At 41.8% G+C, this 27,617-nt stretch overlaps 1 protein-coding gene across 3 annotated transcripts; it reads left to right on the top strand.

The window, feature by feature from the left end:
* Positions 1-220: 220 nt before the first annotated feature.
* CAPN3 (calpain 3) lies at positions 221-26,199 on the top strand. Of its 3 annotated transcripts, XM_041460111.1 has the most exons (24): positions 241-887; positions 6,793-6,862; positions 7,333-7,451; positions 8,031-8,164; positions 8,575-8,743; positions 9,312-9,452; positions 11,799-11,882; positions 12,244-12,329; positions 12,944-13,021; positions 13,459-13,619; positions 14,164-14,333; positions 14,950-14,961; positions 15,360-15,568; positions 16,079-16,115; positions 17,128-17,142; positions 18,345-18,446; positions 19,786-19,863; positions 20,555-20,612; positions 21,208-21,272; positions 22,284-22,352; positions 22,923-23,001; positions 24,413-24,529; positions 24,986-25,044; positions 25,662-26,199. In XM_041460111.1, the coding sequence occupies exons 1-24, from the start codon at positions 597-599 to the stop codon at positions 25,686-25,688; spliced, it is 2,430 nt and encodes an 809-aa protein (XP_041316045.1). In that variant the 5' UTR covers positions 241-596; the 3' UTR covers positions 25,689-26,199. The 3 variants fall into 3 exon arrangements, 2 of the variants coding, with proteins under 2 accessions (XP_041316045.1, XP_041316046.1); XR_005954556.1 differs by lacking the exons at positions 21,208-21,272; positions 22,284-22,352; positions 24,986-25,044; positions 25,662-26,199 and having other exon boundaries at positions 221-887; XM_041460112.1 differs by lacking the exons at positions 241-887; positions 6,793-6,862; positions 7,333-7,451; ... (4 more) ...; positions 12,244-12,329; positions 12,944-13,021 and having other exon boundaries at positions 13,482-13,619; positions 14,063-14,333.
* Positions 26,200-27,617: the final 1,418 nt, after the last annotated feature.

The raw sequence follows: 27,617 nt of genomic DNA, 5'->3' as shown, positions 1-27,617 counted from the left end.
GTCAAGTACAACAGTTCTTTCAGTCGTGTCAGGACCATTGCCTGGCAGTACTTTGTACATAACGTTCCCAGGCCAGCAGGAGTTTAGCTTCCAGTTTCACTGTTCCCTCTACTTAAGGAAAAGATGAACTGCTTGCACCAGGAGTCAGCCCACACACAGAGCCCGTCCCAGGAACATGCCTGGCTTTGGCACAAGCTGCACAGAAGACTGACACCATCTCACTAATGCCCCCCCTCTCATTTTCCCTCTCTCTTTGCCTGTCGTTATTTTTAGATTTCACGGTTAAAGCTTGTCCCTTCTGGACACTTAGATGCACAGGACAGCACACACACACGCTGTAGATACAACTCAGATACAGGACTGGGCCAACTTATCATCTTGTCCCACATCAAGCAACAAATTCCAATTTCTGATGACAAAATACTGTCCTTTAAGAGGATACAAAACCACATGGAATTTTCTGGCTTGCAAATTTGACTAGAAGGCTTTCAACAGACAGAAAAGACGGTTTGCACAGCAACTTCCTCTTCTCTGAAATTTCCTTCCAGTTTGCAAGATCCTGCTGTCTTTCAGCATTCGCTGTCAGCCTGACTCCCATGCCGACCGCCATAAATGCAGCGGTGGCTCAGCAAACGGCTGCTGGGTCGGTCCCCAGCACCACTGCTGGCACTACAGAGGGGGCAGGAGGGGGCACAGGGGGCATTTATTCTGCCATTATAAGTCGCAATCAGCCCATTATCCACGTAAAGGAGAAGACCTATGAAGAGCTTCACAAGAAGTGCCTGGAGAAAAACATTCTCTACGAAGATCCTGATTTCCCACCAAATGAGTCATCCCTTTTCTACAGCCAGAAAAGCCCCGTCAAGTTCGAGTGGAAAAGACCACGCGTAAGTATCATGTTTGCTGATTGCCTTTTTCTGTAAATTGAAGTTTTACCCTGTGCTTACTTTTTTGCAGAAACTGTGTGTTGGAGAGGCAGGTGGAATAAACTGGAATATATTTCCTTAGAGCTCTCCTGGGAGATAACTAGCTAGGGCTGTGAAAGCTTAGGCAATGTGTATATAATGACTAAAATACAATAAAATAGCAGCAACAAAAGAGGTGGAATGAAATATTTAGAAAGAGATATGGGGAATTTAATTTTCTTCTTGCATGGTTTTTCTTGTCTGAAAGTACCAAAGAAAAACTCTCCTCCTTCTGCAACAAGTTACTGGGTTTGCTGAGGCTTAATTTTTTTAACACTACTTTGTTTCACTTAAACCTTTATTTTGGTATTTCACCATTTTTCTCATGTGTGAAAATAAAAGGACAGGTTATGCTCTGACACGTGCTCTTAGTCAGTTTTTCCTTGCATTGCTTATCCCACTTACCATGAATATTGGTATCCTAATCACTGTGAAGACCCACTCTTGGCTACTAATACCATTCATTTTCCTATTTTGTGGTATTCCCCAACCAGCCCTCCTATTCTTTTTAATCTTTTTTTTTTCCCCGTCTCTCTCAGTGAGAGAGACGGGGAAATTAATCAGTCAGATTAATTAAAATTAATCAGTCAAATCATCCACTGCACACATTCAAAAGCTGCTTGAATTTAATCACAAAATTAATCACTAAACATGTGCCTGTGCAGGTCATACCACAAACCAAAGATGGAAGTTAGTGCCACCAAGATAGAACTAATATCTCAGTTCCCAGTTGATTCTCCCTCCTACTTCAGGAGGGTTTACACATTTCCCCTGTGTATATATCTGCTGGGCAGCTGCTCCCCTGCTGCAAGGCAGCCCCTGGGACAGTGCCTTGGCCCCTGACATCCCCTGTCTGACAGTGGGGGTGTTGTTCTGAGGAGCCTCCACAGCTCCATCTCTTTGGCAGTTTTTGGCCACCTCTTTTATATATTTGCCATACTTCCCCTGTGCCCAAATCTGTGCTTCAGTGGCAAAGTCAGTGGTGATAGATAAAACTGACCATGGCAGTGTAACTGAATAGCAAAAGACCACAAGCTCTTGTGGGTGGCTCTTACAGACGTGGAGGAAGGCCACGTGCTTCTGTCACAACAACAACTTGAGCAATGTGGAGGGATGAAAATGAGTCCCCCATCTGCTGTGCCCTGTGCCCTTGTGCCCTATCATTCCTTCATCACCACCACGGCTACATCAGCCTCTAGAAATGTGTGTGAAAGACTTAAATGCAGCCCCAAGTCAGTCATGTAAAGGGATGAGATTTCCCCTCTTTCTGCAGAGGGAAGCAGTACAACAGTACAGTGGATGAGTGCCAGCATCCTGCAGCAGACAGACTGCAAGTGTCATATTAGAAAGCATCAAACAAAAGAAATGCACAATGTAACCTCAGACTTGTCCTATACAACTGTTCAGGCACAGATCAAGCCCTTGTTATTGGAAAGGTTCAGACCAAAGTCTTAATTCCAAAGACATTTCTTTAAGTCACTCATGAATATGTAACTTTGGACTTACTATTCATGTAGCAGCCACAGGCTGGGGACCATGTAAGACCTAAAACACAATATAAACTTCAAAGCCAAAGCTATCTGGTTTTTTTTTTTTGTTTTGTTTTTTTTTTTTTTGATACAAGCCAAGACTTCATGAAGTCAAATGAATATGAAGGAGTAATACTGGGCTAAAGAGTATTTTGCTAAGAGGTTAAAGCAATCATTGAAGCACCACATATACTCAATTGCACAGGCCATATTTTGTAATAGTTTGTAAAGATATGGACAACTTACGTTCTTTATAAATTGCAATATTTTCCCCCTCCCAAAAGAAAGAAAATACTTTAGCTTATAAAATATACTCTTATAAAGTGGTAATTTTAATCACTTTGAAATTCAGGTCAATAGTTGAATAAAACTTGATAATGTAGTCTAAAAGAAAAAAAAAATACCTCACAGTTCAGAATTCCTGAGAGATTATCCTACTGTGACTGGTCTAGATCCTTTCCCTGTGCCATTTTATGTGCCACATACCTCTAGACACAGCAAATAAACAAGTGATCAATGTGCTCCATGATCCCACTTAAAACAGAGGGCTGGGAAATACACAACCTATTCCTGACTCTCTGGCTTCCTGAGTCACCTTAGTCTTGTCACCTCATCAATTTGTATCAAAGGCCCTCTACTCAGAGGTCAGGTGCTCCTCTGCCACCTCCCAAAACGCTTGTCCTCTGCTGCTGAGAGGGCAGCGAATGCATGAGGACTGGCCTTGTCTCTTACCCACAGAAGGACAGGTGCTGTGCAGGGCAGCTGGCAGCCCTGGCATGGGGACAGCAAAAACGTATTTGTAATTCTACCCAGCTACTGACTGCCATGCCACGACATGAATGCACAGAGATCTCCTAATACTCAACTGAGACAAAAGCCAAGTGAGAGCCCTGAAAGTTCCCCTCAGTAAAGTCTGCAGGATCCATCTCTCCAGTGTTTCTGCTCAGAGTATGCAGGACCATGGTTTAGATACATACAGGGAAAATTAAATCGCCCTCAGTTAATGCAAAATAAATTATTTGCTCACCCACAGCAGGTAAGAGAAGCCCAAAGAGCTGTTTACACCTACAACAGGTTATATCCAGCTCATTGCCTGGCTGTGCCTCTCACAAATATGCTGCCGGTGGGAATTTCTCACAGCTGAGAGCAAGGATGAGGCCACTGATGTTTGAGAGCTGAGAAAAAGTCTGTGTTATAACATAACACAGAATATTGAGAGATCCTGCTGAAGTCCTGTTTGGATCTAATGACACCAGGATATTGATAGGAAGGCTCTACTGTGACATTGTGCTTTCAAATGCACCATTGTCATTCTCCTTGCTCACAGCCAGGTCACAACATAACCACCACATTCAATGACTTCCCTATGGTGATCCTCTCCATAGCCAGAAAATCACCAAGAGGAGATTTTTTTCATAATGAATACAAATAAAATCAAGTCAACAAACTACTGGATTTTGTTTGCAATGAAAATTAATCAGTCAGATCATCCACTGCACACATTCAAAAGCTGCTTGAATTTAATCACAAAATTAATCACTAAACATGTGCCTGTGCAGGTCATACCACAAACCAAAGATGGAAGTTAGTGCCACCAAGATAGAACTTTCAGAAGAAGATAATCCAACTCAGAAGCTCTAAAACCAGCTTGGTGTCTGACATTGAGCTGTGCCTTGAAGTGTGCAGCACAGCCATTTAAAAGTATGGTCTAGACCACAGGAGACCAAGAGACAGTGAGGCTACAAATTGTCTTAGGCTGAAAAAGATCCTTCCTCTGTTTGATAGGAATTTACTTAGAATGCCATAGTTTATTAATGGCGGTTTTTAAACGAATTGATGCTTTTTGTTGCAACAGTATAAGTTGACTGGCAGATTTCTTCCTGATACAGAAGAAAAGCTAATGAAAATGTAACAAAGGTCAAATGCCATTTTTAGTTGCATGCTGCCTTTGCATTTTCCAGTGCTCCCTTCCAACTGACTTGTAAGTAATCTCTTCCCAGAATGCAGCATGCACCACTACTAGGTTTTTCCTGGGATTCTTTGTTTTCTTGCTGTAACTGACTCTTTGTAATAAAATTACAGTCTGAACTGGATCAACCCAGTGCAACACAAAGCTCCTCTGGATAGTACCAAGGCAGTCTGAGGCACTCAGATCAGAGTCATTGAATCATTGCCTCAATGAAGTGCAGCCTGTTGGGATTCTCTGTGATCACTTGACCTAGGAGATGAAGAGCAATCCCTTGCTCAGCCAGGAAGACTGAAAGGACAGACCTGCCACCTGAATCTTGGACACCAGGTCGTCTCGCTCTGCTGACTGAGTACTTCAGCCTTGGAAGACCTTGATACCTTTCTCTGCAACTTCAGCTGTACTCAGCAAACTAGTGCAGCTGGTGATGAACCAGGGAAATACAAATTAAAATCATATCCACAGTGTGCTGTACACACCTGGCCCCCATAAAGAAATGCAAGAAAAGCATTTCTGTCATAGCTAAACCAGGCCACATGGCAATGGCATGATTCTTTCCATTGCATTCCTTTACCAAGCATCCTACAAAACAAATGACCCCAAGATGCAGTAAGTGGCTCTGAGTAACACATCACTGTACATTTAATATTTGGAAACAACTAAGTGGCACCTGACTACTTTCAACTAAAACACAGCATGTTGGATTTCAAAGCTAGTTACAATAAGAGCAAGATCAAGCCAAAATACAATAATAGAGTTGGAAAAAACACAAACCAAAAACCTGGCATCTCACACTAGTTTTCAGCAGAGCATCACAGCAATGTAAGGAAGAATATTTTCAAAAAGACAAGTGAGTGAAGAAAAGCATGAAGGCATCTCAAACATCTGCTTTGACAGAACTGGACCCCAACAGCTGACCAAGGCCCAAAATAACAGGACAATCCCTACATTCCTTCCCTCAGGGAAAGTAAACTGCCTGCAGGGGTTGGTGGTAGGGAGGACAGCGGAAGTTGGTCTCTCTGTCTGGCTATATGACTAATCCAAATACTTACATCAAAGCAATTCTTCTGATAATTTTGAAGGGAAAATAAAAGGGGGTTTGAGCCAAGCAAAACTGCTAGACCTGAAACATGAGTCTGGAAAAGTCCAGGGCCACCCTGATGATATTAATAAAAATAGAGGTAGCATCAGCTGGCCATGTGTGCTGCCACACAAGCAATTATCAATTGTTCTGTCTTCTTCCCACTCTAGTCCCAACATCTTTCAACAGATTGGGCTCTTAGACTATACTTTGTCTTCTTCCCAATTTGCAGCTGCTCAAGACAGTGTTCCTCAGATTGGAATACCTTTCTTTTCTTACCCTCATAAGAGATGCGTCCAGAGGTTGTGTCTTCTTATTCTTCTCCATACCAAGTATTTGAGTATGACAGATGGGATAAAGCAGGGACATTTTTCACTCTGTAGGACAGATTCTAGCCACTTTCCTTGGTTTTCCTCTACACTACAGTCTTTGTCCATTACAGAAAAGGGCTATGTAAGCCTGCAATTGTCCCACCTCACTTGCTGCATTTTGCCTTCCCTCCCTGCAGAAATGTCTTTATTATTTATACATGTATAGCATCTTGTACCCATTCTGCTCCAGTACAAATACAGACAAACCCAACACATTGTGAATGTGCAGGATGAAAGAAGACCTTCCTGTCCTCAGAGACAGATTATATCTATACACATTTTTGAATGCAGCATTGTCAGTTAAATACTACAACATAAGGAAAATAATAAAATCTCTTAACCAGTAACTGATTATGTCTGCTAATTAAACACCTGATCCTTTAATTTTAAGGAGGTGTAATGCTGGGGTTCATTCCCAATGAAATGCATTCTTCAACCCTTTTAATGCCCCAACATGCCAGTTACTGCAAACTGGACATAAGATCATTTAAAAATAATTTAGTCTGGTCCCCTGAAGGTTTTTTCATCTACTTGCTCTCCTGTCTCCTCCAATGTTTTGGTTTTTTCATTACTGTGCAGAAAAAAATATTTCCCCCCAGTTCTTCTCCTTTCAGTGTGTTTTCACATTACAGTACAGAGGGAACACCCCAGGCTCAATATTAGACCCTGTAGGTGCATGGGGAAAACTCTGACTGGAGCCTGGAACGTCCAGATTCCAAAATATTTTCATAGTGAAACTCTGCAGATGAAAACTGTGAGAGAGGTTTTGATACCACAAGCTATCCTACAGGAAAATGTTCTAAAACTGCCTTTACTTCTGTGCTAAACAGGCATCATCATGCATGCTTTTCCTGCTCATCCATCTGTTTCTGTTTTGCAGGAAATCTGTGAGAATCCACGGTTTATTATTGGTGGAGCCAACAGAACAGATATTTGCCAAGGAGAATTAGGTATGAAATTCTTACTTCAACTCTGCACTTTTTAAAGTTTACATCATGGTTTAGCTCACACTTAATTTTCTTTCATTTCCAAGGTGATATCTGAAATCCTCTGTCTCAGTGATTCCTTTGCTCTGTAGCAAATTGTTGACATCTGCTTAGTAGCAATCTAGGCAAGAACTTTTAGTGAAAGATTCACACAACACAGGGAATTCTTAATGCAGGTAACAGTGCTCATCAGATTTTCAGCTTTTGATAAAGTACATGGAATATCATCTGTTTAGCCTGTGTATACCCAGCCATGAACAATGCCCATAAGCATTTCTAGAGCACAAACAGATAAAGTGCTAAAGTACTGCAGAACACATGCAGAATCATGCTCTAGTGAGAATTAACATGTCACTTTGCAGTATCTCAGGTTTTCCCTTTGATTCTAATTGCTCTCTCCCTTCATTTTGTCTGCTGCTTCTGCTCATTTACAGGTAACTGCTGGTTTCTGGCTGCCATTGCTTGCCTAACACTGAATAAAAAACTACTCTGTAGAGTCATACCTCATGACCAGTCCTTTATACAAAACTATGCTGGTATCTTTCACTTCCAGGTGAGTCGCTCCGTCTAGTGGTAAGTATACGCATTTACCCAAGGCTCAGCTCTTTGCATGCTCTTCCCTTTGGAAGCATGAGTGACAGCAGGGAGGAAAAGGGATTGAATTGCCTCACCCCAAACTCTTCCATGAGGGACAGCCAATGAAAGCAATTAGGGAGCATTAACCCAGCAAGGAAGCATTTGCAGATTGCAGTGTTCTGGGTGTAAGGAGTAACAACAGGTGCCTGGTCCTGCCTCACTGCTCAGATGCAGCGCTGCAGCCAGCACAGACACACAGGCACTTGGCAAAGCAGCTGCTTTTAGGCTCACAAATAGCTGGTCTGCCAAAACGTTCTCTAAGAGCTTCTTATTTGGAAAAGACTGCTTTCCACATTCCCTTCGGTTCTCTTAAGGAACTTTTTGCCCAGGGGAATTCAGTACAGCTGCCTCCCTCACAGTAGCCATCAGTTTTGGCCACATTACAAAGTAGTGTATTTCCACATTTCTCCTCTCTCAGCCTGACTTTTCAGCCAGGCTTCCTCCTCTCCTTGCACCAAGTCAATCCAGTTATGTTTTTCTGTTTGCCTTTGAGCAGTTCTGGCGCTATGGAGACTGGGTGGACGTCGTCATCGATGACTGCTTACCCACCTACAACAACCAGCTGGTCTTCACCAAGTCCTCCCAGCGCAACGAGTTCTGGAGCGCCCTCCTGGAGAAGGCCTATGCAAAGTACAGCGAACGGCGGGGCAGAGCCGGGCTCCCCATGCGGGCTCCGCCTGGGGCGGGGCTTACCCCCTGCATACCGCGTTTAGAAGCGCACAGAGAATATACCTGAATACACCAATGCCTTTCCCCATGCCTTGGAGTTGGGGATGGGTTACAGTGCATTTTCTAGGAAGTTTTGCCACTCATTCACAAATCTACATTTGATTTTCAGCATATCTCCTTTTTTTTTTTTCCCTATGTGTGCAGGTGACATATTTTAGAACTTTTAACTTGTGTGTTACCAGACAGATGGGTTGTGGGGTTTTAGTATGTGTGTTTACATAGCTGTAGTTATACACACACAAGATGGATATCAATATATATGTAGGTATCTATACCTGTGTAAAAGAACCTTTTTCTCTTCTCTTTTCAAGACTCCATGGGTCATATGAAGCTTTGAAGGGAGGCAACACCACTGAAGCCATGGAGGACTTCACTGGAGGAGTCACGGAGTTCTACGAGATAAGGGATGCCCCTAAAGATATCTATAAAATCATGAAACATGCCATTGACAGAGGATCCCTCATGGCCAGTTCCATTGATGTGAGTCCATATGAACTTTGCAGATAAGAAATTTCAGAGGAGAGGGACCTCTCCATTCCTAACCAAATATATACCACCTTTGGAACTGCTTGGTTTAGGTCACATAGGAAACATCCATTTCTAGGAGATGGAGTAATCCTCCCTAGAGACCAGCCATTAGCAAACAGTGACTATCAAAAGGGAAATAAACAGAAGTAGAACATGGAGATGGAAAGAACAGGTGCAATCAGCAAAACCAGTATCCCTTCCCCCTCAATGCCCTAACCCAATGAAATAGGTTATATGAGGATGCTGCAACTCTGTTAAGACACAAATCTTCCTGTCAAAGACATAAAGTGTGCAAATTAACATTTTATTGTCCACATAGCTTCAGACTGTCTTCACTTATTGTGGTAAATTTAGAAGTTAAAAAATTAATACTTTATGGAATACCATATTTCAGTAAAGGTGGGAGAACAGTGCTATTGACCACTGTAGATAAGTATGGACATAGTGAGGGAAAAGAGAAGTAATCTGGGCTATCTTTTACCACTCCTCCATGATACTTTTCTCCCTTTCTCTGTGCCAGGATGACCTAGGCTTTTCCTATGGATCAGCTCCTCGGAGCAACATTGGGGAACTGATTGCTCGCATGGTGAAGAATCAAGAAAATGCACAGATGACTCAGTCCACTGTAGACTACCAGGGAATGGAGGAGAGGCCAGCCTGGGTACGTCTCCTAAGCAGTTGACTTCAGAACGCTTTTATCTACAAACAGTTAGAGAAATATATCACCTATGTTTTTAAATCCTTATTTGGTTTCACAGAATAACACTAATGAAATGTTCTTATGGATGCTGTTTGATGTGTGTTAAAAGACTTCAGTGCTTTCCAGCACAGTGAGTGATACTAGAGGGCTTCACTGATACTGAGGCATTAAAGGGCTGTTAGCTTGTGACACAGGCTTATAATTTGCAGAACAAGAAATTTATTAGTGGATTTTATCAAGTCTCTTGCTTGAATAGGGTGGAGAGACAAAAAAACTAAAATACTAGAATAGAACAACATTCTTGAGTGTGCATGGAATGGCAAGGAAAGAAAAAGCAATCTCTGCATAGTTCTCATTCCAGGCAAAAAAGCTCTTAGTGAACTTATTTTGAGACAGAGTGCTCTACACGTTAATAAAGGACAGTATGCTCTAGGGACACCCTTTTTTTTGTTGTTGTTGTTATTGCCAACAAAGTCCTTATTAAAAATGCCTAACAAGAAAAAGGAAAAACATGTGGAATTTTATATGTATGATGAAATACAAAGTAACTCCAGCATATCCACATAAGTATCTAGCAAAATATACGGATGTTAAAACCCTCTAAGAAAAAAATCCCATACTGGACAACTTAGAAGCTTTCAAATCTGTAGAGGGACACTTTGCTGCCTTCTCTGTGTCAGGCAGCTGTCATACCCTGCCCTTTAAGGAGTTGCATTTCCATGACAATGAAATTACATCTCTTGTTTTACAGCAATGTAGGGAAGGGTAGGAGAAAAACAAAACAAAGAAAAATCCTCCACAATTACATCACTCAAAACTTTTGGTTGTGCAAACTTCCCTCTGCATTTGCAGCTGAAATAGCTGATTTTTTTTCTCTTCTGACATCCATATTTAGTTCTTCCTAAAAGACTGAAATGGTGTCATTCTTTGGGAAAGACCAGTGTGACTATTTTATTTCCCAAGCATGTCTGCCCAAACCACCCATGTCTAGGGGGAGAATTTCCTCCTCAGTGACTGTCTGCTAAAAGAAGATTGCAAAACTCTTTCTATACTTGTTGCCCCAGCAGCTGTTGTGATGCTGGTAATTGCATATTCCTGAACCATCACCAGGGGAAAAAAACCAGTACTCTTGATGGAAAGAGGCAGATGAAACACTTCTAAAACCTGCACTTTGGGAAGTTGTCTAGGCCACCAGAATTTAATGTTCTTAAACAGAAAGAAGAGAAAGGGGTTCTGACAAGTAATGATGGCAACAACATAAGAAATGGAGAAAAAAGGAAATAGGTGTGAGGTTATAGTATGAAAACAGAATCAACGGAAAAGAAACCAAATAGATGCTGAAGTGAAATAATGGAAAACAATTGCAACATCCAGGAATTATTTGGATGAGATCCTCCCTGTGCGAGCTGAGGACATTTCTGTGTGACCTTACTGATTATCCCCCAGGATCCAGCCCTGCCTTTTTCATGCCATTAGATGTTTCAAGAAGGGGTGGCAGAGTTACTGACAGGACATTGCAGGCATCTCTCAGCAACAGGCACAAGGAAGGAGGGGAAGTTTTGCTCCTGGTCCACATGCACGTGGCAGGGTCTGCCCCCTCACTGATACTGGAGTCTCTCATAAAAGTAGAGCAGGCTGTGTGTATCTGCCATCCTGCTCCCAATTCCAGATTTCACAGATAAACCAGTAAAAATCCATCAGACACACTAAAAGCTGATGACTAAGACAGCAAATGTATTTACACCTGAGCAACACAGTTATGCCCTTCCTGAAAGTTAGATGCAATAAGATAGTGGCAGTTAGTGACAGTGTTAAAAAGGGTGTTTAAATGTCATTGTGATAAGATAGCAGCCACACGGAAAGATGAAAGAATTCTAGGTGTTGATTTGCTCTGATGTTTAACCAGTTCATGTGTAATAACCTTACAGAGCTATACAAGAACATACTATCCTTGAAAAGGCTGAACAGTCCTTTTAATACAAAAAGCTAATTATTTGATTAAGCATGCTATATCCTGCCATGTTCCAAGTGCAAAAAGCAATAGCCTACATAAAAAGGGGAAAAGACACCAGAAAATATCCTTTCCAGTTGATACTATCAACTTTTTCAATTTTTACTTCATACGTCACACCTTTCTAACCATCAACGTGAATTCTACGGGCACTTAGCTTGACCACCTTGACAAACACAAAGGGGAGAACAAGGCAAGAAATCCTGTCAGCTGAATGGTGTCACCCTCCCTGTGAAAGCCCTGGGTGGCAGCTGAGCTTTGTGCGAGTCGCACGGGTGTTTCTCTCTGTCTCACAGACCATAGTGCCGATGCAGTACGAGACACGGATGTCCTGCGGGCTGGTCAAAGGGCACGCCTACTCCGTGACGGCCGTGGAAGAGGTACGTGCGCCGCTCCCCTCCAGCTGCGCGCAGCTGCAGCCGCCGCTGGCCTGGCCCACGCACGGCAGCCAAGCCGTGAGAGGCATGAAAAGCGAAGCCAATTATGAGCCAAGGAAACAAAATTATATTCAAATAAGTTAAAATCTTGTGGACAAAGAAACCTATCCAAGTTTTGGCTCACTGGGGAAATGCCCGCTTGGGCAAAGGTGGCCACAGGCAGCCACCTCCTGGTCTTAACAGCCACCCCAAGAGGATCAGGCTGGGGTATGGCCCAGAAATGTACCATCACTGAAGGGTGTGGTACACATTTCCTTTTGAACCTACTCTCAGTCTATTCTTGTTGCCTTCTTTTTTCAATTAGACAGTATTTAAAGGGGAAAAAATACGCCTGGTAAGGCTGAGAAACCCCTGGGGCCAGGTGGAATGGAATGGAGCCTGGAGTGACAAGTGAGTAAAACAGAGCTTCACATGATTTGAAAAAGAAGTCGCAGCTTTATTTGCCTTTATGCAGCTTTTGCAAAATCCTAATATTTAGCAATGAGGTATCTGAATTGTCTTTGTTGTAATTTTGAAGTTGATTGAGTGCTTAGCTGGAGCTGTAAAAAAGAAAAGAGTGCCTAATAAGATGTTAAGAGAGGCTTTAATAAATGGAAATTAAGACAGAGCCCAGTCTAATGATGCATTAAATTTGATTTACTGTCCATTTTCAAAACAAGATGTGACAGTAGAAAAATCTTTTATGCTATGAAAGAACTGAATTAAGCAAGATGTCAGTGTTAAAGGAATTTCAATAGGTACGCCAGCAATGATAATCTGCAAACACCTTTTTCTTTAAGCTAAGTAAAATTAATACAGTTTAGCAGATGTTTGAGAGCTGCTAAGAGGAATTCTAAAAGGAAGGCTGAGAGAAGTAGGACAATTGCTTCTTTTATTTGGGCATGTGCAAAAGAGCAAGAAGTAGCAAGATGACTCTTGATTTTTCACTCTATGAGGCTAAAGTGTAGAAACTTTAATGAAAACTATATTGCAAATCCTAAGCTAACTTGCTTACTCCTTTGAAGGTCAGAGGAGTGGGACTCTGTTAACGAAGCAGAGAAAATCCGCCTGCAGCACAAGGTCGTGGAGGATGGGGAGTTCTGGTGAGAGCATCAGTTTCTCTAGGAAACATGCAATCATAGCAAAAATGAATGCCATTGCACTACTACAAATCTGCTAAAACCATTGCAGTGATCTCTGCTCCCCTTCATATTCCCAACAAGCCCTGCTCTGTGATCCTCTCATTCTTCTGCCAGAGATTATTCAGTGCCATCAGCACAGTCTTTCTAATTATGCTACACTTCCACAGGCTCTCCGTCACCCTTCCTACTTACCATCCTCTCAACCCAGTTTCCATGAGTTTGGAGCTGTACCTGTGGTAACTCAATAGCCAGCAGACTAAAGGCATTTGGAAAACATGGCACTCCCACTGCAAATTTGTCCCAGTACTGACAGTGCTGTTGGTCACTGTCCTCCACCTCGCCAGAGTCTTACAACTATGTAAATGCATTTGGGTTCAATTTCCCCTCAATTCCTCCAGGATATCATTTCAAGATTTCATGAGACACTTCACAAAGCTTGAGATCTGTAACCTCACACCTGATGCTCTGGAAGTGGATAAATTCCAGACCTGGACTGTGTCAGTCAATGAAGGACGCTGGGTGAGAGGCTGCTCAGCTGGAGGTTGCCGCAATTATCCAGGTGAGCAAAGGGTCTTTAGAGATACAGCCTCTTTGATGGGGACTAGGTTAGGTCCCAAAGGCTAAGTCATACCACAGCCACAGGTTAGTGCTCAGCCACTTGCTTCCTCAGTGGACAAGGCATGCAGTTGGTAGCTGGAAATCTTCTGTCACTATGCTGTAACAGAACATGGTAAGCCCAAAAGGCAGCCCTGGCAAAGATAAAACATTGTTCAAGTACTTCACACTGCCCCAAGTAAAAGGGATAAATTTCACCCTAACAGTTAGATTTCACTTGGGAAATTCCCTTTTGTGGATTAGCAATAGCTTTAGGGACTTTGGAAGTTTATCAGATGACAGTTCTCTATGTATCCTCTTTTGCTATGCAGTTGTTAGAATTAAGTAACAGCATAATATGTAAAAAACCCCATGTATGTCTTAGCCCAATTTTAACCTTTCCCTCAGGAGCCATAGGCGCGGAACTTAAAAGTTCTCTTTGATCATGAGCATCATTAGAAGACTGAAGCATTACATGTTTTCTTTGGCTTACTGGTGGGATTTCACAGATACATTTTGGACCAATCCCCAGTATCGCTTGAAGCTCCTGGAGGAAGATGATGATCCTGAAGATGAAGAGGTTATCTGCAGCTTCCTTGTTGCACTGATGCAGAAAAATAGGAGGAAAGAGCGCAAGCTGGGAGCCAACCTGTACACCATTGGCTTTGCCATCTATGAGGTAACAGCTCTAGATTTTGCTCTTTGCACTGTGGTCTCAAATCCTGACAGTATGCATTTACCAAGAGAGTCACTGAATCATTCAAGACAATTTTTGCTCTGCAAGGGAGTCAGAAAATCTGGAAGAGAGGAAGGAAATTCAAGTCTTCCTAACTCCTCGTACAACAGTAATGTCAGGTTTTACCCATCTATTAAGTAAGACACTTTTAGGCTTTTATAGTGACCTAATGCCAGATTTTAGCATACTCTTTCCCATCTATTCTTCAGTCTTCCCTTTTGTCCTTTCTGAAACTAAGCATTTCATTAACAGAAGAGTGTGAAAAAGGAAACAGACTTCCAAGACTCATACATAGCAATTAACCTCCGTCCCTGCCATTGGCTTGATGAAAAAGTCAATTTACTCAGTCCCTTGCACAAACATATTTGGTTCAGATTTTAGCTGATTTCATGTAGATGCCAAGAAACTTAGAAAGGAAGAGGGAAAGTGCTTATCTAAGGAAGGGCATTTTAATTACTGTGTCCCCAGCACTCTAGTTTAATGCCCTTCTGTATGACCTATAAACATATATTCTCCCCTTGCAGCTCTGACTGTTTTCTTCTCTCTGTTTCTCCCTAAGGTGCCCAAAGAGGTATGTGCTGAAAGCACCTTCACTTTACCACTCCGCATGTAGGAGTTTGCTTGCACCATTCCTTGCCATGCACCCTCCAAGGAAAGTGGCTGAGCTTTGGTTACACACAACCCAGCATCTAGCAAAAGAGTCAGATACAAGTGCCTACACAGCAGAAGTCAGCCACACAATCTGCAGGTGGGCCCTGCAGCAGCCCTCAGAAGCCAACTAGACTCAGTCTGTGGCAACTTAAAGGTGACACTCTGTACCTGCCACCAGCTACCACCACTCCTCAGCTCCCTGCTTGCTAAGCTGCTGCTTCCTGTGTTTTCTATCCCAGCCGTGCACTGCCCGCATGCAACCCACCTGGGCAATGGGCAAGACTTCCTTGAAGACAAATGGACTCATTTGTTCTGCAGATGCATGGTACTAAGCACCACTTGCAGAAGGATTTTTTCCTCTACAATGCCTCCAAAGCTAGAAGCAAGACCTACATAAACATGCGAGAAATCTCTGAGCGCTTCCGGTTACCTCCCAGCGAGTACGTCATCATCCCATCGACATATGACCCCCACCAGGAGGGAGAATTCATCCTCAGGGTCTTCTCAGAGAAAAGAAGTCTTTCAGAGTAAGTTCTAGAATCATTTATCTGGCCATATAGGCGGAGTGACCTCACTAGTCTGCTAAAGTCATGTTATCAGTTTGCTACACCCTGCTTTTTATTTTCTTAAGCTCCTTAGAAACTCCAAGGTTCAAACTCATTTCCACAAGCTTACTTTACAGATTAACAAGAACCAGCTTTGAATTGTCTTTGGAGAAGCTTGTAGGCTACTCTTTGCAAACAAACCATTAGGCATTTACTAAGGCCAAAGAACTTCTGTTTTACTTCCAGTTCACTGTTATAAAGGGTCTTTACAGGAGTAAGCCAGGTGGCAGCAGTCCTGGAAATGGTACTTGGGATGTTCAACTCAAACTGGGAAAAAGCAACACCTAAAGCCTGCAGCTGTAATGGTGGAAGCCATCCCGCACCACTGGCTGCTTGGAAAGTTCAAGTGGCTGCTTAAAAACCACCTAAAGAAACAAGCAACTTTGGAAACAGTCACTTTCCTGATTTATTTGTTTTCTGCTTTCTACTTAGGGAGGTTGAAAACATGATTGAGGCAGAACGTCCATTGGTAAGTACTGTCCTGGTCCTCTTTTGTGTATAGGGGTAGAAAGAAGAGGAACAGGATACCTTGGGAAATCTACAGCAGGAAATAATTTTCAGCTACATGACAGCACCTTTATCACAAATTCTCATCTTTTTTGTCATCAAGATACTTCTGTTGACACTTGCTTTATATGTGCTACTTTCTGAACTTGATTCAGACCAAAAAGCTTTTGCAGATTTGAAATCTGGTCCTGGCATAAAGAAGCTGGATGCTAAGCACTGTCTTTACCTCCATCAATGGAGATTATCCATTTACCAAGGGAGGCCTAGCTCTGTGCCATGAGATACATTCTTTGTGAAATTGGCATCTCATTGAATAAAGAAAAAAAACCTACCTTATTTTGAAGCACCTGCTTTCTGAAAAGGTATCCTAATAGCACTCTGATTCAAAATGGTATCCATGACAAATTCTAATTCTTCCCCCTGGAGTTTTACACATCTTTGTGGGAATATACTAGAGCTAACAGTACATTAAGTCTTGAAAAAAAGGATCAGAAGAAGTGCAGAATTCTGTTGTTGAGCTCCATCAAACCTTGCTCAGAAATGTTCCCCTTTTGTTTACTGTCATAGTGAAAAACAACTGTACAGATGTGAGGGAATTAAACTGTCACTTCAGATGTCATTGGTCTATGGGCATAGAAGTTCAATCTCCACTGCACTGGCAGGTTGGGAAAAAGAAAAGGAATATTCAGAGCTAAAGAAATTTTATTCAAGCAGAAAAAGCCCCAGATGAGATGAGACACAATTTTGCTATGGTTTCTGCAATGTGTTGCCTTCAGTATGCCATTTCTTGGTGGGTGCATGTTCCCTCATTTTTAGTGATTTGAAAGCCATATAAGTATAGGAAATGGGAATTTTTGTATGAGTATAGGAAATGGAAAAATAAACATGAAAAAGGGAAAAATAAAAAAATAAACATTTGCCATCAGCTCTGCATAATCTGATCAAGCACTTTTTAATTTTGTCTCTTCATACAGAAGAAAAAGGGCAAGGTAGGTACCTGTGCAATGTGCTAAGTGCCAGCAAGACAAAGAGCATGTGCAATGCATGAGCAGGGACAGAGTTCCTTGCTATTATAATTTTCTCTGTGTCTGGAAACTGACCTAGTTAATGAAGGGTGCTGGATATGAGGCCATTTGCATGCAGCAAAGATTTTGTCTTCCTACATGAGATTCTAATGAAATAGCCTTGGCATCATATACCCCTCTCACTCAAAGGGATGGTGAAAGGGTAATAAACTATTCAACTTTATCAGCTCAATCCTCTGGGATGCTCAAACTGTTCTTCCTCCCTGCCCCTCCACAGACAGCCTGACAGCCCTTGCTAGTGAAAAGCACTGCTTTTCCAGACATGTGCCCTCACACCTGCTTTCTACCAGCTAGGGCAGCAGTCACTCCCCTTTCCTGAAGCTTCTGCTCACCAAAGCCCAGGATTCTATTTTTGATTAGACACAACACATTATGGACCTTGAAAATGTAATAAGATATATAATCCCAAGAGAGGCTGATTGTAATTAATTCTCTAGAGTAATACATTCACATCATATAGCAGCTTTTTCTTTGTTTTAAATGCACCAAACCAGAACAATTGCAAATGGCTGCTTACAGCTGAGTGCTTCAAGAATCAATACAGAGAAAGGACATATACTTCACATAACTAAAAAGCTCCTACACAAATAACTCCTTTTCTGGGTACCATTCACATTTGGTTTGTTTTCAGTGCTACTGTCCTTGAGGGGTAAGCTCATCAGTTTATGTGATGAGCATCTGGGAGGCTTATTTTGCTTAAAAACAGGGGAAGAACCCCACAAGAAAAAATAATAATAAAACCCAACTAAAACACCAAAACAAAACCGTACAAAGAAACCCCAAACAAAAACAACAACAAACCAAACATGTTCAATTACTGTCTTTTTGACAAGGAAAGCTAGAACCCAGAAATTGCACTATTTTGCAGAAGGACTTTTGCTGCTTGTTTTAGCATGAGGAGAGCAGTAGCTGCAGAAATTTTTCCACCTTTTTATTTAATATTTTCTTTTTTTTCATGTCAAGAAATGGCTTCTCTCATCATACTTTCAAGAGCAGGAGTTGGTGCTGCATGTACTTTCCACAGAATGCTTGTAACCAGATATTTTCCTTTCCACTATTTCTCCTGTAATTTCCATCTCTCTTTTGCTCTCTTCTTCTTCTTCTAGCCTATCATCTTCGTTTCTGACAGAGCAAACAGCAATAAGGAGCTGACAGCAGATGAAAATGCTGGCAAAGATGGTGAAAAAACCCGAGCAGATGAGAAAAAGGTTACTGCAGCAAGTGGCAGAGGGGGAAATAGGGCTTGGTCTGGCTAGCACAAAAGAGTGGCTGAGGAGAGCACAGGAATGGGCAAGGAGCTGTCCTGAGATACTAAACAGCTCCTCATCAAATCTTTACATGACTCTCATCTGGTTTATGTGGATCTAATGAGCACAAGCTCAGAGAGACTCTCCCTTCAGTTATTTAACAACTCTGCAGGAGGATTTAGTTGCTTCAGCACATTTCCTGGTTGCTCTCTCATACAAGAATCCTGGTTGTGAGAGATTCCTTCCTCACATTAAGCTCACCCCCACTCGGCCCCCTGAGGCTGTACCACTTTACAGAGGGCACAGGCACAAACTGCACCCCAGGGGCTGCAGAAGCTCCTGGCAATGACCACGGCCTCTGCTGTTACAAACACACACCTCTGTCCTAGTCCTTGCTGGCCAGAGGATAAAGGACAGGTAAACCCAGGAGCTCCAGCATCCCCCCTCTTCTCCCTCGCTACCAGAGAGGAGGAAAACAGAGTAGCAAATTCAGAGTTTCTTCCTGCAGGTGGGTGAGACACAACATATCTAACAGCCAGATCCAGGCTTGTGGCATCTGGAGGCACAGCTGGAGCATCTGCTTACAGGGAGGGTGCTGCATGACTGCTAGATCATGCAGAGGGTGAAGTAAGAACCAATCTAAACTTTCCTCTGCATTTAGACAAAGGAAAACAAGAAATAAGCGAAGAAATTCATTTTGTTACCTAAAACTTTCATTTCCCTTTTCAGTATCAGCTTCAGAGTTCAAGTTTGCCCTTTCCATATGTCTGAGAAAGCTTCATGTTCCTCGTTTTCCTCTGTCTCATATGCTATTTGTCTTCAGTAAGGGGCCCCCCACATCATAAAGAGTTCTCACATGGTCATTTATTGCCTACAGAGCAGCTGTGAGGCAGATACTGTGTCCCTGCCCATGGCAGGGAGGCTTGAACTAGATAATCTTTAAGGTCCCTTTCAATCAAAACCATTCTTTGATTCTCTGCTAAGCCTCTTCTGCTCCAAACTTCTCTTTGGCAATACTTTGGAAGTGCTAAATCTTCTAAAGAATTAGAAGATAACTACCAGTGGAAGTAATTATGTAGGCTCCTTCAAGCAGAAGAGAGAACAATGGGATGAAGTTAGATACTTGGCAGTTTTAAGGAAGAGAATTAACAAAAACATAGGGAAAGGAGTGGGAGGACAACCCATTCCTCCAAAGATTCCTCCAGATTCACCAAGATCCGTCACACAAGGGTAAGTGAGCCATCCAGGCCCTTTCTCTTTTCCACTGGGCTCAGGATGTATCTTCTTTGTCTCTTTTCAGCGTTCTTCAACAAAAGCTCATGAGGAGAGTGAAGAGCAAAAGCAGTTCAGGAATATTTTCCGTCAGATTGCAGGGGATGTGAGTATGCAATCAAACCCTGTCTCTGCCCTCAAAGCAGCCTGGCCACAACAGCTCCTAAATCAACTATTCCATAGATTCAAAACATTGACTATTAACATTTCCTTTGAATTTCCTCCCATCAAATTCTCTTTGTAATTTTGAGATAAGTAAAATCAAATAAAAACCCTAGGAAGTATACAACCATCCTCATATGTATATATAAGCTATTGTCACTATGTCTGAGGGAGTCTTACTTAAATTCAGCTTTTTTTCTCCCATTTCTCCTACAAGATGTTGTTTTCCACAGCAAGTGTAAACAAGTTAGAAATGCAGTGCCTTTTGGTATATGCTTAACAAGGGAAGTTAAAGATAAAAACAGATCAAAGAACTACATACATAAATCAAGTGGCTGCATATGGGATACAGGAATTTTCTCATTTTGCTATTTGACTTATACACTGACTTGAAATTACCTGTCATTCTTCTAGTTGTAGTTTAATGAGCCCTGTATGGTAACTTCAGTGCAGGCTTGTACTGCAGCCTCAGGAAAGAGTTGAACTAATGCTCACATGAAGTAGAATGCCCTCTGGTTTGAAGCATGTATATGTCTTATTGAAAAGTGACCAAAGACTTATAGCGTATCCATCCATACAATTTTTTTTCACAAAGAATGCTGTAACTAATGATACTTTCACCACGTTTCCATCAGGACATGGAGATCAATGCTGAGGAACTTAGGAATGTTCTCAATAATGTCGTAAAAAAACGTGAGTTGGAGCATGTGAGTTTTTACTAACCCTGGGCAAAGAAATCTGACACAGCATAACTCCCCACTCTCAGTTTCTAAAAATTATTGATGTTTTCAAACTTAGAAATTTCCTAGTTGCATTTCCATGGACAATGCATCTGAGACTTCCACAAGCTGAGCTTTCCAAGAGATAATCTCTACAGGTTGTTAGTACTGATAATCTAGAAATGAGCAGATGCATTAATTGGAATTACCACCAAGACAGTAATGCAATTCTCGCAGTCTGCAAATGCCCTTTAAAAAATTTCTAGTGGAGAGACAAACCTTTCTCCCTGTTTAGCAAACTTTGACCTATAGACCCTGGGCTTGCTTAGTAGCCTAGAAGTTAGTTTAGAGTTTTCCAGAGTTTTTTATTGTATATAACAAGTCAAGAAAAGTCACATCCAATTCACAGACAGTAATATTACTGAGAGTCTTTCCAGATTTCTCTACCACTCATTTCTTACTGGATGAACGAAGTAGGTTTGGCTTTTACTTTGATGAGAGTTGCACCTGAGAGGAAAATCACTTGCTGATTTGAATGATTTGTATTCACCTGGGATCATTTGTTTCAGATAAGGACCTAAGGTCAGAAGGGTTTGAATTGGAATCCTGCCGCAGCATGATTGCTTTAATGGATGTATCCTTTCCCAGTGAAAAGGGACTGCTTGAAACCACTCGAGTTCACTGTTTCTCACCACCACACATACACATGCACAACTTAGTAAGCCAGGGAAACAAAACAGCAAATTGTAGTCTGTCATCAGATTAAAAAAAGCACTCCTGGTTTAGCACATCTTAATTCCTGTCATCTCAACATTAGCATAATTGGCAGAGAAAAATATCCCCAAAAAGAAAGCTACAAAATAAATCAGTCAGTATGACACTCTTTAGGTATCTGAGACTGGCTAAAGCATGATTTTTTCATTATTATATTTCAAACAAACTCAACATAACTCTATTTCTTGCCAATAAACTTACTATATTCATCTCTTTATAATGTATTCGACTGTATGTTCAGCTTGCAATGCAGGCAGAACTTGTCTGGAACAAGTGCAATAAAACACACTATAAGATGCCACGTGCTTACCTCTGCCACAACCACCCTCGGCTTTCCAGTTTGAGATAACACAATTTTGAGAGAATGTAAGTACATTCAAATATAACCAGAACAAAAGTGTAACTACAACCCACAGCCATAATGGCTGGAGCCTAAACACATTTTTGAAAAGAGCTTTAGTCAACATTTTGCTTATTTCTCAATTCATTTTAAGCAAGAGTGTAACTCCAGAGTAAAGCTCAGTTGTCTTAAAAAGCATTCAGTGAGCTTCACATTTGGAGGTATTTCAGAAGAGCCCACTAAAACATCCTACTCGTGCACTTTTAGAATAGTTCCAGAGACAAAGCTGTGTCCTGTACCAGAAGTTATCTTCTACACAAAGTAGAAGTAGTACTTCACACTCCTGAAGCACTAAGCTATGCACAATAACCAAAATGTTTACAAATATTTTACTGCACAGGTGAATCAGGTCTTTGTGCTGAGGAGATCCCCAACCCAGTTTTACATTCTTCTTTTCACCAGTAGTTGCAAACTTAATTAATTTTATCCTAGAAGTATTGTGGATTTTTTACCTGAATGTTTGCATCACAGACAGATGGCTCAGGGAAGATAAACTTTGATGAATTTCGACATCTCTGGGACAAGATTAAAAGCTGGCAGGTATTGCTGGTATCTTCACAGTTCCTCTTCACAGTTTCTGCAGTGCAAGTGTTCTAAAGGAAAACTAGAACTCTCCACATATGTTCCATCAAGAAGAAAAGCTAAAAAATATTTGTGAATTAGCTTCAAAAATGAAAAGTAATGTCTCTCCTGTTCCTAAATCACCGCCTATGCAAATAGCCTGAATATCCCATGTACAGCCTTCCCCCCTGAGAGTAGCACAGAGGCATACAAATTAAAGGAGGAGAATGATGGGAACTAGAATCAGGCCTCAATAAGAGCTTAATTAGGGCAATCAAGAGGGAGGATTACCAGCATAAACTCAAGTCAAATAAGGGGAGTCTCAAGGGGAGAGTTTTTTTGCTTCCCAGAAATTGGATGTAAATTATTTTACTTTGCAACTGAGAGGAACTCTGTGCTAACAACCCAGAGTGCCCAGCAGCGGCAATATAAGGCACATGGCAAAGCCTCCAAGTGCCCGAGGCACACACCCCATATCCACTCAGTGGGTGCATTCAAGAGCAGTACAAGTTTTTATTACTGTTGTCTGTGTTTTTTTTCTTTTTCCAGAAAATTTTCAAGCGCTATGACACGGATCATTCAGGAACCATTAACAGCTACGAGATGCGCAACGCAGTCAATGATGCAGGTACTGTCCCCTGTGCAGTGCCCACAGCTGAAAAAACTTTGTTTGTTTTGGTGCATCACAGGGTGAGATCACTGAACACTGTGCTGCCTTTTAAGGACAGATCCTAGAGAAATTATAAAATATATTTTTCCCTGAAGACATTTCAGTGCTCGAATGTCCATTTTCAGTGCTGGAGTGCTGAAGACATTTACTCTCATTTAAGCTCTAGATTCCATACATTTGTGTAAGTAACAAACACAACAGTGGAAAACCTTCAACCTAGATATACAGGCACTGAAACCAGGATGGAGCAAATCTATGTCCAAGTGTGCATCACAGGCAATTGGGTGGACATTTCTTGAGTCATATTAATGTTTCTTCAGTACTGAGCCACTGTGGGTTCAGTCTCTTCTATCTGCACAATGAGAAGAAAGTATTTTTGCAAAACTTGCAGTTAATGAAATTCATTCTGAAAAGAGAGACTTTGGACTTTTCCTGCTTGTCTCAGACACACCAGTATGTTTCTTCCCCTGGGGAGCAGGCCTCCCCCACAAATGTCTTTACCAGGTCTCTAAGGGGGCGAGATGACCTCTTTGATCAGAATATCTGTGGTATGACTATAAACCTAGATAGGATGATTTCAGTGACACTTTGTTTTCAGTAGTATTTTGGCATGTCAAGGAACAGAAACAAAGGGCAAACCTTGTACTTTACAAAACCCTCAGTGATTCTGGAATCCTTTGCTAAGGACAAAACTACACCTGGATTTGCACTCCTGCTGTGGTACAGATATGGGTAATTTTTATTTTCTGAGTTTCTGTTCTCACCAGGAAACTTGTCACTGTAAAAAGAGAAAATATTTAAATACCTCCTGCCCTGATTTTAGAACTGAGAACATTTCAGTTTTACAGCACATAAGCTGTGCATGATCTTGCATTAACCAACAAAGAGCTGTACCCAAACAGCGACAGACCCTTTCAAGGCACAGCCCAGGCTGCAGCATTCAGTGCCAAAGTTCAGTCCCACCACACCAAGGAGTTGCCTCCTTGTCTATTTTCTGACCACTGTTTGATGGTGTTTTTATAGCAACTTCCTCGTGCACTTCTGTCCCCCAGTTTTAGCTGATTTGCTCTCAGCAGGCCCAGCTGAGCCCTCAGGCCTTGTGGGGCTGCAGCTCTCCTCGCCACACTTACGGCCTGCGGTAACTCACCTGCTGAGGGCCCTCTCAAATCTTAACTTCACAGCATTGCTCCGGGTTTAGGAAGGCAGCTGGACACAGTGAAGCTCCTTACTTGATTTTGTTTAGCAGTTGCAGCAGGACGCTCCAGCCTGAGCCTCGGCTGGGCCAGGGGAGCGCCTGTGGCCCAACCCCTCATGGAGCAGCGCTTTCCCTGCCCGAGCCCCAGCTGTGCCCGTTTTTGCTTCCCTGCAGGGTTTCGGCTGAACAACCAGCTCTACGACATCATCACCATGCGTTACGCCGACAAGAACATGAACATCGACTTTGACAGCTTCATCTGCTGCTTTGTGCGCCTGGACGCCATGTTCCGTGAGTGGCTGCCCCGCTCCCGCGGCCCTGCCTCCCCTCCTGCCCCCAAACACAGCCGTGGATCCATGGAACGGAGCGGGCTGAAAAGGACCTCAAGGATGACCTGGTTCCAACCCCCCTGCTGTGGGCAGGGATACCTTGGCCTGGACCAGACTGCTCAGAGCCCCATCATAGTCACTGCAAAGTTTGTTCACAGCACTACTGCCCCTTGCAGGGTGTTAATTATTAAAGATATGTTCTTAGGGAATCTAAGATGACAAGTTGCCTCATACAGACACAGAAGAAACCACTGTGTTTCTCCTTGAATTAACTAAGGAAAAATGCAGCAGAAAGTAACCCACAAATGAAGACCTGTGCAAGTTGGCATTTCACAATGATTTGATTTCCTGTCTGGGAATCATCTTTACTCACACAATAACCTAATCTACTCCCTGTATTTTTGTTTCCTTACTTTAGGGGCATTCCATGCCTTTGACAAAGATGGAGATGGCATCATTAAGCTCAATGTCCTGGAGGTAAACTGCTTTATGAGAGTATGTCTAACAAAATATCATAATACTAAATTTTAATTGTATTAATCATTGTACATATTTTCAAGGGAGAACTCTGTGAATAGAGTTCATCTGAAATTGTCAGCCAGTTGATTAGAAACCCCAAAACCTCGTAGAATTTTGCTACTAATTTTACACAGAAAACATCCATGATCTGCCAGCAACAGCTGCTCTGTAAGACTGACTCCAGCTGGTGCTGAAGGGCACAGCTGCAGCCTCTTAATATCATCTTTAAAGTCCATCAAAAAACTTTTGAGATTTTTTTTTATGAGGCAATTTAGATCAAACACAGTGATATGGTATTAAATGATAATGGGGCTTAGCATAGTTCTTTACCTTTAAGAAAACCTTGTTAAGAAGAAAGTTTCAATTTCATCTCTTCTGTTAGGGAGACCATTAAAAACACCCTTCACTTTTTGCAAGGGAAGGAGAAATAGGAGCAAGAGACTCAAGAAAATGCCCCACTGCCACTCCATGCTAAGTGACAGCAAGCAGCTGCCTTCCAGCTAGAGATGGTGGTGTCTTCCCACAATTTGTGGGAGGACACCAACAACTCATCCATCCTTTAACTCTTCTTTCAGTGGCTGCAGCTCACACTGTATGCGTAACACCGGAGCCAGCGGCCACCTCCTTCAAGAATACACTGAAGATTCCAAGGAGCTAGCACCATTCATCCCAAGAGCAAACAGGAGCAATTCCTAATTATGTCATTCAGTCCTCAAGATGAACAGCACATGGGAAGAAGCCCTTGGAAAAAATGACAACCATACTCTAGTGGACAGCACAGTGTGCATATTATGTAACTACTTTTATAACATCCTGACATTTTTCCTTTGGGCAGCAAGGACTAACTTATTGATGATTGAATTAAGCTTTCTCTGCATGGTGAAGACATGAGGAATACAAAATTGTTCTGCTTGTGCTGACATCTGGAAAAGTTTTCCCTCAAGTCAGGTGAAACTGGGACTGTATCTAACTGTGAAAGTCAGAGGTGTTTACTGCTACCTTGTAATTGGTCATTAATTCTTTTTCCTGCTCTTGGTGTTATCATCTCTTTGTAATGTTTACAGAATAATTCACATGAGATTGTGCTAATTACAATAATATTATGCAACCCAATACAAGTCTGTATTTACAGATTTGGCTGTGCAGGTTGGATCTCTGTTATGTAGAAATGGGAAAGTAGGGCACAACAGACTGCAATACCAGAGCACAGCTTGATCTAATGCCTCAGCAGAAGTACCAGAACTGAGCAACTGCCTCTCATTTTTGGTACCCATCCTGATTACAAATATGGACATTTTAAGTTTTTTTTCATTGCAACTGCATTCCTGATAATACTGAGAAACTTATTTGCCATTTCAGGCAGACAACCTCTTACCAGCTTGATCTAATGCCTCAGCAGAAGTACCAGAACTGAGCAATTGCCTCTCATTTTTAGTACCCATCCTGATTACAAATGTGGACATTTTAAGTGTTTTTCATTGCAACTGCATTCCCGATAATACTGAGAAACTTATTTACCATTTCAGGCAGACAACCTGTAATACATACAAATTTATATATCTACACACATGTATTTCCCCCACCTCAGGTCCTATTTCCCAACACTAGCATGCATTTCTTTATTGCAAGAGGTGACTCGTAGCAGAATCTATGTCATCATGACCACTTTTGGAATATTATTCCAATGGACAGTACAATTTAGTTTAATGGAACCAAAAATAAAATCTACTGGATTTTGGCCTAGGGTTTTTGGTCTTATTCTGAAAGAACAGATGAAGATGAAACATTGAGCACTCTTCCACCATCATTCTCCTGAATATACATGAGCTTTTGAAGCATATGGCAAGTGTGAAATTAGCCTAATATCTCAAATATTTGCCAGTTTTCTCCTTGAATATATTAAAAATAGAAAAAAGCACTTGAGAGGTTCCCTTGCTACCAGCTTAAAGGATGACAGGTTTTCACAAGTACAATATAAAAAATGGAAGGGCAAACAAAACATGCAAGGAAGAGCAGACTTTGTCAGGAGAACCTTTTACTTAGTTGTCTAGAGGCAAAAAGTAGCAAAGCAATCCATTAATGTGAAGTAAAAATTTAAAAACAAATTGTAGCATCCACTGAAAGTTATTCCAGTGAGTAGTACATTTAACTGAAAGGTCACTAAGAAGCAGAAAACCTTTTGACTATAAAGTTCTTCGTTGTCTTGCGCTGTAACTTTGGGAGAAGAAAATCCTATAATTTATCTTAAGCTATTCTTCTTAATTCAACTGGTTTTTTAATCCAAATAAATGTTAGGATGACTGCAATGCTTGGAGCCCTAGCTTTCAGCCATGCCTTACCTCCACAAAGCTATTATTTTCCATACAAGTATAGCAAAGACGCTCTTAGTTGGGATGTTCAGAGACAAAACCTATCAGTCAAAAGATCAAAATCAGGATTTTTAATTGGCAACTCAAAACTGGTCCTTACAGTTCTGGTGAGTGAACTACCAACAAGCTCTAGAGAACTTCCCTTGCAATGGGCATGAAGCA

This window comes from Pyrgilauda ruficollis, unplaced genomic scaffold, assembly GCF_017590135.1.
Source record: "Pyrgilauda ruficollis isolate IOZ18807 unplaced genomic scaffold, ASM1759013v1 scaffold14, whole genome shotgun sequence".
NCBI lineage: Eukaryota > Metazoa > Chordata > Aves > Passeriformes > Passeridae > Pyrgilauda > Pyrgilauda ruficollis.
The sequence above is the reverse complement of the archived record's forward strand: the minus strand, read 5'-3'. Positions and strand labels throughout refer to the sequence as shown.